This window comes from Micropterus dolomieu, linkage group LG18 (assembly GCF_021292245.1).
Source record: "Micropterus dolomieu isolate WLL.071019.BEF.003 ecotype Adirondacks linkage group LG18, ASM2129224v1, whole genome shotgun sequence".
Taxonomy (NCBI): domain Eukaryota; kingdom Metazoa; phylum Chordata; class Actinopteri; order Centrarchiformes; family Centrarchidae; genus Micropterus; species Micropterus dolomieu.
The window spans coordinates 23491246-23504213 of NC_060167.1; the positions used below are offsets into that span (position 1 = coordinate 23491246).

Sequence of the window (12968 nt, forward strand, 5' to 3'; positions counted from 1 at the left end):
TACTGTATGCGCAGCAAGTAAAGGTGTTTGTGTGAGTGTGCTCATATCTGAGCCTGTTTTTTGACCTGGCATCAATCCAGAGGATGCGGCGCTCTAGATAATCCACAGTGAGTCCATTTGGCCAGCCCCCATTGCCAGTTTCCTTATGGATGGTCTTCCGGCCTTCTCCACTCATGGATGCAGCCTCAATCCTGGGCATGCTGGCATCCCAGTCTGTCCAGAAGAGGATCCTGCAACAACATGCAACAGCATGGGCATTCTTAAAACATTATGGTACAATAGTATTAATAAACCAAATCATTTACCTTTTAAATACCATTGTAAATTGTTGTAAATGTGTTTTGTTTGATTAGCAGGAGGTAGAGTAAGCAGTGTTGACGTTACCCATCCCTGGGATCCAGGGCAATAGCTCGAGGATGCTCCACCTCCCCAGCCAGCAGCGTGGTCCTCATGGTGCCGTCCAACTTGGCCACCTCTATCTGATCCAGGTTGCTTTCCACCCAGTAAATGTTCCCTGCTATCCAATCCACTGCCAAGCCCTCAGGGGTAGCCAGCCCATACTGGATTACCACATCAAAGCTGGTTAAAGCTACAAGGGCAGATAAAAAGAACATTAAAAACGGTCAACTTCTAGTTTTGCTTTGTGTGTCTTCCCTGACCTAAAGATATGCCATCTTACTTTTCCATTTTCTAATGAGGATAAAATTTCAAATTCATTGTGTTTTTATCCAATTTAACTGAATGTTATTGCCTTGGTTTGTTTATTAAAATCTATCTGACTATCTAACATAGTGGAAAAGCTGGAGGTTGGGTAAAATGTTTTTGTATCACCCATCTTTGTTCAATTTCTGATAGAGGAATTTGATGTAATCATAGTTCATCTTACTCAATAAAATAAACATTCCACCGGGAAGCTTAAGTTAAAATCCCTCAGTATTTCAATATGTATCAATAAAGGCTTCGAGGCTGGGACTTGCTGATGTCAACATTTCAGACTGTACTGTAGTGAAGCACTGATCCGCTTTGCTTCAGTAGTTACAAATTATGTTAATCCAAGGAAGGTTAAAATCAAGGGCAAATGGACGTGTTTGAAGAGCCTTCGTTGAAGATTCAAGTATCTTCAACCACTGCCCAGTTGTCCTTGTTTTTAACCATCCTTGGATAACTATGATCTGGATGACTGAGAATCTTCACAGACAAATTAGTTAATGTGATCAAGCCATTTGGATTCAGAGCTAAAATTGTATCACCAACAGTAATTCCTTTAATCAAATGTTTAGATGCCATGTTAGGGAGATGTCAGTACAATCATTGAAAACATAAATAGAGACAGAAGTGGCTCAGCAGGGGATGTGATACTGCAATTACAGAGTGGGCCCTAAAAAACTAAATATGTGGTGTTTCACAGGGCTAAAGAGACGCATTTTCCAGCTTCTTTCTATCCCTTTCATTTTCCTATTGGGTCCCTAATCAGAGGGGACACGTCTAATTATTTGAGATGAGTCATTATCCTGTCTGGAGCATTGAAAACACATACTTACTGTATGTAGCCTATTGCCTGTGCCTAGTAAACGTGGCACACAACAACCACATGTACAAACAAATACATACATGTAAATGCAGCACGACTATTACTGCTGCAGTGACCATAGGGCCTTGTTTGCCACGTACACTGGTCATGATTGACTGGTCTGGCCTTTATGAAACCACATCAATTTTCTGCTCACAAGAACACACATTAACAGCACCAACAGTGTAGCTTCACATGCTGCAATTCCACATGTTTTACTGCTGTCACACACATTTTAAACTAAATTGTCATCACAGAAATTTCAACTAGTTCTAACGGTTTACCTCAACAGAACTACAATATATTTCCCCAGTGTGCAAAATTTTATGACTCATAAAAGTCTCTCTAAGCCATTAAAACCCAATACAGTAACTTGCTCATGACATTTTATCCGGTTGCCTTATTTATAAATGGTAATGTAATGGAAATCCACTGATGTGCGCGGATGTAAATGTAATCTCCATCCACAGAGGAAGACCATGTGGTGTGGCTGAAAGCCCCAGAAGAAATCCAGTAAGTCCAGGACCATTATTTTATGTGAAAATGTAAATCACCTGTATGTACTGTAGGTTTAATCATACATGAGACAAACATAGCAAATTATCAATAAAATGCTTTTTAAGCATATTGATTATGTAAAAAAAGGCTCACCTCCATTCTCAGACAGTTTCCCACGATAGATCTTGTCCTCCACCACATCAGTCCAATAGAGGGCACTCTGGCTGAGATGGAAGTCCAGGGCAATGGTGTTCCTTAGGCCTGGTACTAACACACTGAACTCTCCTTTATTCAGATCAATGCGGCGGATCTCATGGCGGTTTGAGAAAATGATAAAGGGTTTGAAAAGATCTGTGGAAATGAACAGGAAAGATTGGTGGCCATCTTTAAAATAAGAACCAACCAGGTGGAAAAAGTTTAAAACCCTGCTTGGTCGCCATTGATTGTTAACACTGCAGAGCAGCTCTGCTCCACAGCGTGGAAAACATTCCACTGTTCCACTGCAGTGTATGACTTGTCCACTGAAAGAGGGGCTGTGTTGAAAGTGGCTGTAATCCTGGGTAATTAAAACACAGTGTAAATAAGACAGGAGTTATCTGTACCTAACAGGCAGCAGGATGAATGACTAGCCACCAGCACGGCTAGTGCTCTGGCAGTGAAGAATACAATCATAAACTCATGTTCCTCATTGGCTAGTTGCTGCAGGAAGAGAACTACAGTATATTTGTATATGTGGATTCAAAACTGATTCAATGTGATGGAGCAGCATCATCTTGCTCTCTAGCTGACTTTGACAAAAAGCATATCTGCTCTTCACTTTATTATTTAATATTTCAGATTCTTTCTTTTCATTAAATAATTATGACAGCAGGAAACCAATGCCCAGGTCTTTATGTTTCCTCAGTGAACCCTTTTCCTCTGTCGTATACTTGTGTGAATGGCATTTAAGCTCTTCCTCCTCTCTGTCTCCAGTGCTCTGTCTATTGTCCAACAGAGTATCACATTTTGGCGCAGTGCGTCTTCTCCAACCACGCAGTTTCCTGCATGGACAGCCTCTCCTTTGCTTGATCCCAAAACCACACCACACTACTTGCTTCTGAAGTTCTTGGACCCAGTCACTTCTCTAGCTTCCTCCCTTACTGTACAGATAGCATTGATCGAATGCTTTAAATTTGTCACAATTGTCTTTTGACTTTCACTAACCCTCCACCCCCACAGTCTTCCCCTACTGTTATGGCCCCTCACCCGTGCTCTTGCAGTTCTCCATGTCAGGCTCCAGTTCCCAGCCCTCGTAACAGGAACATTTCACACTGAACTTGTCTTGTTCGCAGCGCTGACTGCACTTAAGGTGTTTGGCACAGAAGCTCTGGATTTGACAGGTCTTGTTGTCGGGCCCTAACTCCATGCCCAGTGGACAGGAACAGATCACTCCCTCGCCAGGGGCCACTGTGCAGTTATGGCTGCAGTCGCCATTGTCCAGTGAACACAGGTCTGTAAAACAGAGAAGATTGGAGGAGGACTGACACAAGGGATAGCTACACAAAACTTTTATTAAACTATTGAAGCCATGATTTAAGATGAAGAGTTTTGCTTGCTGTTATGACGTTCCCTGCACTGAAACACAGCCTGGGTGCTGTTGTCTCTTACCACAGAGTTTCTCATCAGAGCCATCTGGGCAGTCATCAGTGCCATCACAAAGTTTCTCTGCAGGCAGGCAGATGGTGGAGTCGTTGGCACACACATGGTGAGAGAGCTTACACACCAGCGCCTCACAGTTGTCCTCATCTGAGTTGTCCTCACAGTCACTGTCTCCGTCGCACACCCAGGCTTTGCTGATACAGCGTGCTATGGACAAAAGGCGGGGCTACTTTAGAAAGAATTACATTATGCACTTAACATACTTCTTAATTTAGAGTACGGCCACCTCACCAGAGTCCCTGCAGCCAAACTTGACAGCTGGATCGCACATGTGTGTGACGCCCTCACAATTCTTCTCATCGCTCAGGTCCATGCAGTCGGTGTCCCCGTCACAGCGCCAACGCAAGGGGATGCACAGGCCGTCCATTCGACACTGAAACTCATCTGTATGGCAACCCCCGGGGGGACGCGTGGCTGTGGAGAGAAAGACATCATGAGACTCTAAAATCACACCATCTTCAATCCTTGTATGGCATTAATCAAATCAGGACACACAGCCTTGAGCAGAGACAATATGCAACATCAAGAGAGTGTGAAAACAACAACTAATGAGCTGTCTGTTGGAAATCTGGATGGCAACAAATCCTAGCAACAGGAGAGAGTGAACAGATTCAAGAATTCATTTGTAGAGGGTCATTGTTTTAGTCATAAACACCAGCTGCCAATGAATCATTTTTATCAGTTTTTGTGGTTGCTCTTAACCAAAGCGTAATAACTATTAGATAATTATAACTGTGTTTATTTGTATCACGTGCTGCTGTTATTTAAAAGAATACATGCTTTTATATCACTCACTAAACAACTAGTGAGAGCTATTCTGGTGGCACCCATTAGACTGGTGCCAGTGTGACTAATAGGGACCAGCGACCTATTACATCTACTGACTAAACTGTAAACGCAGTACTTGCGAAGATGCAACCATCCGCCCATGATAATAACAACCACCTGTCACGGCTGGGTTGCATAAATACTTTATATTGACTAGTTACTAAAAGTTCTTCTTGGTGACTAGGGGCCATGTTTTCTTGAACCGAGTACTTACTGCATCATCTGCAGATGCTTTAGGCATTTTCACATCCAGGTGTGCATAGCGAACCCAATGGCACATTTGGAAACAGGCTGGGATGAGGAGGAATACATTATCATGCATTATTAGTAGATGTGCTCAAGGATGGTACAAACTGCAGACAGTGCCATCAGCTGCAGCAACTTTTTTTTTAATTATTATTTTACATTGCATCAATGTTCTTCATGTCCTTGCTTTTTTATTCTGATTTTATTCAGGTTCAGATTCTGCACATCAAGGTCGACTGTAACCTCGCCACAAATAACTGCAACTGAGAAGAGCTATCGGACTGATGCACAGTTAAACCATACCTGGGAGTGTGTTTATAGATTTAAGTTACTTCAGTTGTTTTAATTACAGGGTAAAGCATCCTCCTACAGGTCTGTTATATGAACAAGGATGGGAAGCCAAGACAAAACCAGCCTATCTAGCACTTTATGGGCAAGTGTGGGCTGAAGGCATGACTGCAAAAAGATGCTGCAGAAAGATGCTTTTGTAGATAATACATGTCTCTTGAATACTGATATAACTTTTGATATGGAGTTCCTTGGCAAATTTGAAAGCGTAGTTGCATAGTGGTCTAATTTTTAAGGATTTCTTATAAATTTTTATTTCTTACATATAAATATCAGCTGCAGTGAAGAGTTTCCTAACTGTCAGTAGGTGTAGGAAACGCCAACTGATCGGCTTAAGAAGACTGACCCTGATTGGTGCAATTTGCGTGGGTCTCGTCGCTGTAGTCCCCACAGTCATTATCTCCATCACAGGTCCAGTAATCTGGGATGCAGCGGCCGCTGTTACACTTGAACTGAGCACTGGAGCAGGAATGACTACAGCCTGCCTCATCACTGTTATCCCCGCAGTCATTATCTGAAAAAACAAACACAGTCAAACAACACCCACTCTCTCACATTATGAGGCGCCCACTGCCCCAAAGGGAAAAAATATATATAAATATGCAGAAAGCAATTTTCTTTTTTTTCACAATTAGCACAGTGACAGTGAAAACCATGGAATACAAATGAAATAGAGATGAGAAAGTAAATAATGACAGAAACTGCATAGATCAGACCATGCACCATGAGGGAATGTACCAAGCGCTGATACATTGAGCTTGGCAGCAGAGCACTGAAGCACTTTTATACACATACTAATATAAAAGGGAAACCTAATTCATTTGCAGTTCATTTTATAGTCATCAGGGAAACAAAATCTATTCTGTGGTTAAACTATTTTTTATTATCCAACCTGGCATTCTATTTAATCTTTATCAAATTATTCATTCATTTGATTTCTAACAGAACAACTGCACTTTGCGTTTCCCATGTATTTGGCTGACTGAATAACGCATTTACAATTTATCAAATCTAATTTAGGCAGCAGTATTAAATTGGCCTCAGCTTGTGGCCATGTTCATTTAGCAGAAAAGCAGCCCTAACTGTTTCTGAGCCAGCTTTTAGGCCAGTCCTACAACTAGGCTAGCGTCATGGCTGTTGTGGTACATGTTGATCTATGCACTAACCGGTCAGGTTTGGACAATTCAACTCATCAGAGCCGTCCCCACAATCCTTTTCTGAAAGACAGAACCAATGGAAGACAGCAGAGTGGGCGAACGGCACAACACGGAGCAACAAAACCAACAAAACAGGGCAAGACAGGGGAGAAACACACACAACGTACAAGGTGACAAAAGAAAGAGTGTATAACCAATATGGGGCTGGTGGCAAAACATGCACAGCAAACTGTGACAAAGGAAAGCGAGGAGTTGCCACTGTAAACAGGCACACAGGAGAAGAAGAGGAGAGAAAAAAGAACGGACACTAACCATTATCGCAGCGCCAGTTTATGTTGATGCAGCGCCCGTTGTTGCAGGTAAACTGGGTGAGTGGGAAACATGTGGGGTAGGCTGTGGACAAAAGTAATGTTTAGACATGTTGTTCCTTACAGCGACATTCCAAACCAGACGGACAAACTATGAGAGTAAGTTAACCAACCACAGGAAGCGGGTTCATCTGACCGATCACCGCAGTCATCGTCCAGGTCACATGTCCAGGAAATAGGGATGCAGCGCCCACTGGCACATGAGTACTGATTAGGTGGGCAAGTACGAGCTAAAAGACACACAATGTGGAGGTGGTGTCAAAAAAACAAAAAAAACACCCATCAGATTTTGGTGTGGGAGTACGTTTGTTTGTTTGTGTACCCGAGCAGGTGGTGTTGGATTCATCCTCATCGTTCCCGCAGTCATTGTCCCCATCACACAGCCAACGCAGGGGGATGCAGCGGTTGTTCTTGCACTTAAATCTGTCTGTGGGGCAAGTGTGCTGGTCTGGAGGGAAGAAACGACCCATTGAAAGGCAAGAAGGACACAAAGAAAAATAAGAAGCCGTGTGGGGAGAGGCGTACGGGGGAATGGAGAGGTGAAGATGTGAGACGCAAATGAGTGCAAGAGATATTTTTATTATAGTTGTTGGGGTTTTTTTAGACAGGCTTTTATTTTGTCTGGGAGGGGAACATGTCTGCAGTCCACAACCACAGAAAGAGAGACAAGCAGACAGAGATCCAGATTTTCCAGATACACAGACTTTGCTACATTCTTCCTTGCACAAACACACACACACACACACACACACACACACACACACACACACACACACACACACACACACACACAATCTCATGTATACACAAAATTAGCATGTATAAACACTTGCTCACTAGAATCACAGTCTCCTCTCTCATTTTATTCTGGCCTCACCAGACTATCAAATTCAGATTGCCAGAGGTCATCTGACTCAGTACCAACAGGACGGGTAGCTGTTTTGAAACCATGTTGGACGAGATGTATGTGCATGCATTTGTGCGTGTGCGCGCATGAGCATGCGTGCGCGGCAACTCACGGCACAGCTCTGGAGCCTCGTCACTGTTATCCAGACAGTCGTTGTCTCCGTCACACTTCCAGCGCTCCTGGATGCAGCGGTTGTTCTTACAAGCAAACTCGCCCGCCTGGCACTGAGGAGGGGGTACGTAAGACGGATTGGCTGTGGAAGGAGAAGCGGAGCATAAGAGGAATAAAAGGAATGTGTTGTAAACAGGCCATGGTGGACATGAAAAAGCAAAATACAGTTAATTACAATTAAAAATTACAGTTATTTTAAAAAAGGAAGAAAAGACTAGCAACTGCATATAAATTAACACATTCATGGAGGGACAGCACAATTTAATTCAATTCAATTTTATTTATATAGTGCCAAATCACAACAACAGTTATCTCACAGCACTTTTCAAAAAAGAAAACAGAGGCAAGGAAAAACTTCCTTAAGACAATGCTGCAATAAATACCTTTATATCATTGTATATAATATATTTTCATTGACATTGAGCTTTTGATTTTGTGGTGTTGTTGTACTGGATTGTATTTTACAGTGGAAACCACTTCCAGTGATCACGGTCACAGTGATCAGCCACTATACAAATGCTGTTTAAATAATTTGCTTATAGTAATCAAGTAGTTAGCTTACAGTGTTCATTTTGGGTCTTTTCATACATGACACCATATGGGCAAAAATGCAAAAGAAAAACTGTTGCAGCCTAACTACTGCAAGCTGTCATATTAGGCTCTCGTCTAACTTACTTGCACAAGGTTCTGGGACTGCCGCAGTGCCTAACGACCGTCCCTGCCTGCAACATAAGTTCATTGTGTGTGTGTGTGTGTGTGTGTGTGCGTGCGTGTGCTTGCTGTGTGCACTCGCGCACCATGTGATATCTTACTCTACTGTACTCACATCGCCGTTGCTCAGTGAATTATTTTGCCCTCCTGTTCCTATTCTGCTGGCGTTTTGGGACTTTTACAGTGCATAATTATCATCCCCACATCTCTCATAGCAGCAGGTATGTTAATGTGAGTGAAGTACAATGCTTTCACCCTGACCATTCAGACAGGGCTTGTTTGAATAAATAAAATAAATACATAAATAAATAACAAAAAAAGATTCAATAAATAGTGACGCTGTCCTTTTTTACAACTTTATATTCATGTATAAAAATGTCACTAAGAGACACTCAGTAATCTTCATGAGAAATAAAGAAGAAAAAACAGCTTATAGTGATCAATTTGGCCTGGATAAAAGGCAAAAGCAGTCTTTATTGAGAGTTTGTATTGGACTGCATTACATTATGCAGGTGCTTCTGTTACTGTGGCCACCCCTTGTATGTCTTCATTTGCTGAACTTTGTTTGTTGAGCAGTTCCAACTAAACACATGGTCACACAGCTTGACTCATCTTGTCCAACATGCCGAAAATAAAACCTTGTCTGTGCAATGGAGCAAAATCTCACAAGCATGCACAAAGCAGTCTCGTTTGAACTCACCTTTGCAGCTGGTGTTGTCAACTGGGTCTAGTATTTGGTCTTCTGCACAAGCACACTGCCTGCCTCCTGGTATGGCCAGACACAGACTGCTGCAGCCCCCATTGTACACACGACACGCATTAGAGCCTGTAGACGATGAATGAGCAGATATATAAGGGTTAGCACAAACACAAATTATGCCTCATGTGCTGTCCTTCCACAATCCTAATTTCTGGATTAGGATGGCTGGGTGGACAGCAGGATAGAAGAACAATCTGTTTGTGATGTGTTTCCAAGTACCTTGCTGCTGTTGAGCGTCGTACATGCGGATTTCAAAGATGGGCGGCCTCTCGTTGCGCAAGAGAGTGGCAGTGCCAGTGGTGGTGTCCAACTTGTAAATGCTGCCACTACGATACTCGTTCCAGAACAAGAAGTGTTTATAGTGGCACAGACCAAAGGCGTGGTTCAGTTCCTGACCTTCATACACCGTCTGGTAATGTGAGAAAAGCAACAACACGGGTTATAAAAAACAGACTTTAGCACTTTGTTCCCAGAATTACAGCTCAAAACATTAATTCTAATGAAGTTAACTGTGATGTGACCAGTGAACATTTCAGTTAATTATGCTACAAATCTAATAATCTCTGGCTAGCATATACCAGTGCTACACTCAGTCAACACCATTTGGACCTATAGTGTGTTAAAGCAATAGTGGTACAAAAAAGCAAATCATAAATCGATGTGGTTCTAAAATACCCTTTTCAGTGGTGCATGAGTAAATATTTACATTTCATTTATTTTTTATCAACCATAACATTCCAATAGCTAGATTATAAATTTTAAATTCCAAAAACAACACCATCAAAGAAAAAAATATAACTAACACAGAGGCAAATTAAAATAAAATACCATTAATTTAGCCGCAATAAGCCCACAGACTATGTACTGAAATGTGATGGACCGCCCACATTCTTCCTTGCTTTAAAACTCATTCCTTATTAGCTTACCCACAGCTTGTCAGACCCTTTCAGAATAATCCCCTGCCTTGATTCCTGTGAACCACTCTTTCTCTAGGCTGCAGTAAAATAATCCTGAGGAGTGCTGACCTTGCGATCGGAGCTGTTAAGGTAGACCATGTCAATGCGGTCGTAGTAGGCGTCCACATAGTAGAGGATGCCCTGTGGGATGTCCAGACTCAGGCCGTTGGGCCACAGCACCGTTTTGCTGGTCAAGAACACGCTTCTGTTGGAGCCGTCCATCCAGGCCCTCTCAATTTTGCCTCGCTTGCTCTCCTTAGGGTCCTCCTCCCAGTCTGTCCAGTACATCCACCTGAGCAAGCAACAAGGGAACGAGTACTGAATGAAATGTGATAGCAAGACAGAAAGAGGAGAATATTTGTTGGGGCATCTTGACAAATCTCCTGGCATTAACAGAGGCAATGATATTTTATTTAGCTGCCCTAAAGCGCAACACACTCATCAGAACAACCAGTGATGCGGCTCCGCAGTGTGTATGAGTTGATCTGCCCACAGGCAAAACAGGTAGTTTAGGACCTGTCAATCTTCTCCACTGATCTAGGCTCAGCCTGTGCGCACTGGCTGTCTACAACATTGTGCAAAACTAGACACAGTCCCCCTTGGTGAAATATGACTGACATTACCATTAACCTTTCATATTTCCTTCTCCTTTCCTCTCTGCAAATTTCTCCTCCTCCTTCTCCTCCTCCCTCTTCTCTCTGAGCCTGAATGATTACAGACATTAGTGGAGGCGAGTGCCTTTTCCTTGGGAAGTGTGTGGACACACATCACCCTGTCGCTAGTAATCCTGAGACTGTGTGTGTGTGTTTATGAGCGTATGTTCCTCAGGAGAGAGCACCGGAGGTCATATCAGTAAGACACATCCATACACGGCAAGATTAGGAGCTATTTGAATGAGTCCAAGAGAGAAAGACCTGTATGTTATTCTGTTTTAATAAATAGTGTGTGATAAGTGTATTCAGAAGGGACGTTACATTTCAGTGTGATAATGGTCAACAACGGGGATGAAAAATGATGATGAAAAATGATAGAAGGCTCTCTACTGGAAATTGTGAAGAGACACAGACAGGAGACAGTGAAACACAAAACAGCGCTCCTTGCAAGTGGTGAGTAATAAAATCAACAGATAGCTCAGACACGAGAGATAAGTGAAACTGAGACAGAAAGAGAGTGGACAGAGATACTAGTTTGCTGAGAGGCGAGGGACAGGGCAGCTGAATTATTTCACTTGAGTCATCAGACAACTGACCAGAACAAATGGCCACCAATCATAGTCTCTCACCGTATCTTGTATGACCACAAAAACACGAACACAGACATACATGCGTCATACAACTTCTAAAAGTAAGGCATGATTTTAACTACTGTGTTAAGTTCCACCTGGGTGGTGCAGCTCTGAACCTGGACCTTATTCAAGGATCTTTATCCCTTTTCTCTGGAACAAAAACATCAAACTCCATCACTCCCCCCATCTCGTCGCCGCCCTTACCCATGCAGAGGATCCACTACAATGGCACGGGGGTGAGTCATTTTTCCCTCAATAAGGGTTTTGCGTGTCTGCGAAGCCTTTTCCAGCCGAGCCACGCTGATGGTTTTCTTAGGCCCGTCATCTGTCCAATACAAGTTATCGGCCATCCAGTCCACAGCTATGCCCTCAACTGTGTGGATTCCTGAGAAACACACATACTGTTGGTGAGAAGCCTATTGCTACAGCACACATGAAAACATTATCAACTGGAAAGTCTTTTTAAATATTTTAAAATTATTTTATAGATGCGTGATAATTATAGATATAATATTTTATACTTTCAGATTTAAACTTTGATTTTATGCTGGTATGCTGCCTACAGATTCAGTACACTGTTTTTTAGGGTAATTTTATCATTTAAATGTTTAAATGTGTTTAAATGTCTTAAATTTGTGAAAGGGAATCCACTGGGACAAAGTTCTTGTTCCCAATGGGATAACCTGGATAAATAATATGTTTGTGTTAACAAGATTCTAAGCTGATATAATTTAAACCTATGGTTGTTGATCACCCCTCATAAACCCTGAATTCTGGCCCTGCTTTTACAGCCCAAAACCCAAAATCAATACCTCTAACTTAAATGTGTGTTTGCATGCAAGTGTAACTTGCCCTTTGATACAATCTGTGCAGCAAGTTAATTTAGACAATCTAAAAATATTTTTTAACCACAAATCAAATCAAATTTCAACAAATACACAAACTTTTTCATCACCCTGCATCATAATTTTTATTAGCTGTCATTACTAAAGGATTAGCTAAATTGGTGCTATATAAATAAAACTGAATTGAAATTAATTGAATAGAATTACGCCACCTTCCTTCACTATGGTATCTCTCTCTGTCCCATCAATCTTCTGTCGCCCGATGATGTAACTGGTGGCGTCGGCAAAGTAAATGAACTCGCTCTCAGAATGAAAGTCCAGAGCTCTGGGGTTCATCAGGTTCTCTATGGGGATCATGTACTCATCTGGCACCTTGGCATTCATGTCCATGCCCCTGATGACCCCTGGGCGCCCTTTACCATAGACCAGGAAGAGCTCATGCTCAGGTTCTACAGCAAAGAAAAAGAACAAATCAAAAGACTGTAGCTTATACCTGAATTGTACATAACTCAACAGAGGCAGTTAGCACTAAACTTCTTCCAGCTGCCCATATGTTGTTCTCTAATGAGTTCTGTTGACAAAGAATAACAAAATTAGATGCTGGCTCATGACTGCTTTTT

The 12968-nt window shown here is 42.2% G+C and overlaps 1 protein-coding gene across 2 annotated transcripts in view; it reads right to left on the minus strand.

The window, feature by feature from the left end:
* LOC123956477 (low-density lipoprotein receptor-related protein 1-like) overlaps positions 1-12968 on the minus strand; it is a 101521-nt gene that overhangs the window by 32399 nt on the left and 56154 nt on the right. For both annotated transcript variants that reach the window (XM_046028685.1, XM_046028684.1), the window contains exons 11-26: positions 12561-12797; positions 11708-11888; positions 10288-10510; positions 9482-9671; positions 9203-9328; positions 7733-7873; positions 7036-7161; positions 6827-6943; positions 6658-6738; positions 5535-5702; positions 3998-4180; positions 3716-3913; positions 3314-3559; positions 2222-2419; positions 385-589; positions 66-230 (exon numbers count right to left, since the gene is read on the minus strand). In XM_046028685.1, the coding sequence (XP_045884641.1) occupies positions 66-230; positions 385-589; positions 2222-2419; positions 3314-3559; positions 3716-3913; positions 3998-4180; positions 5535-5702; positions 6658-6738; positions 6827-6943; positions 7036-7161; positions 7733-7873; positions 9203-9328; positions 9482-9671; positions 10288-10510; positions 11708-11888; positions 12561-12797 (2785 nt within the window). The remainder of the gene's footprint in view (positions 1-65; positions 231-384; positions 590-2221; positions 2420-3313; positions 3560-3715; positions 3914-3997; positions 4181-5534; positions 5703-6657; positions 6739-6826; positions 6944-7035; positions 7162-7732; positions 7874-9202; positions 9329-9481; positions 9672-10287; positions 10511-11707; positions 11889-12560; positions 12798-12968) is intronic.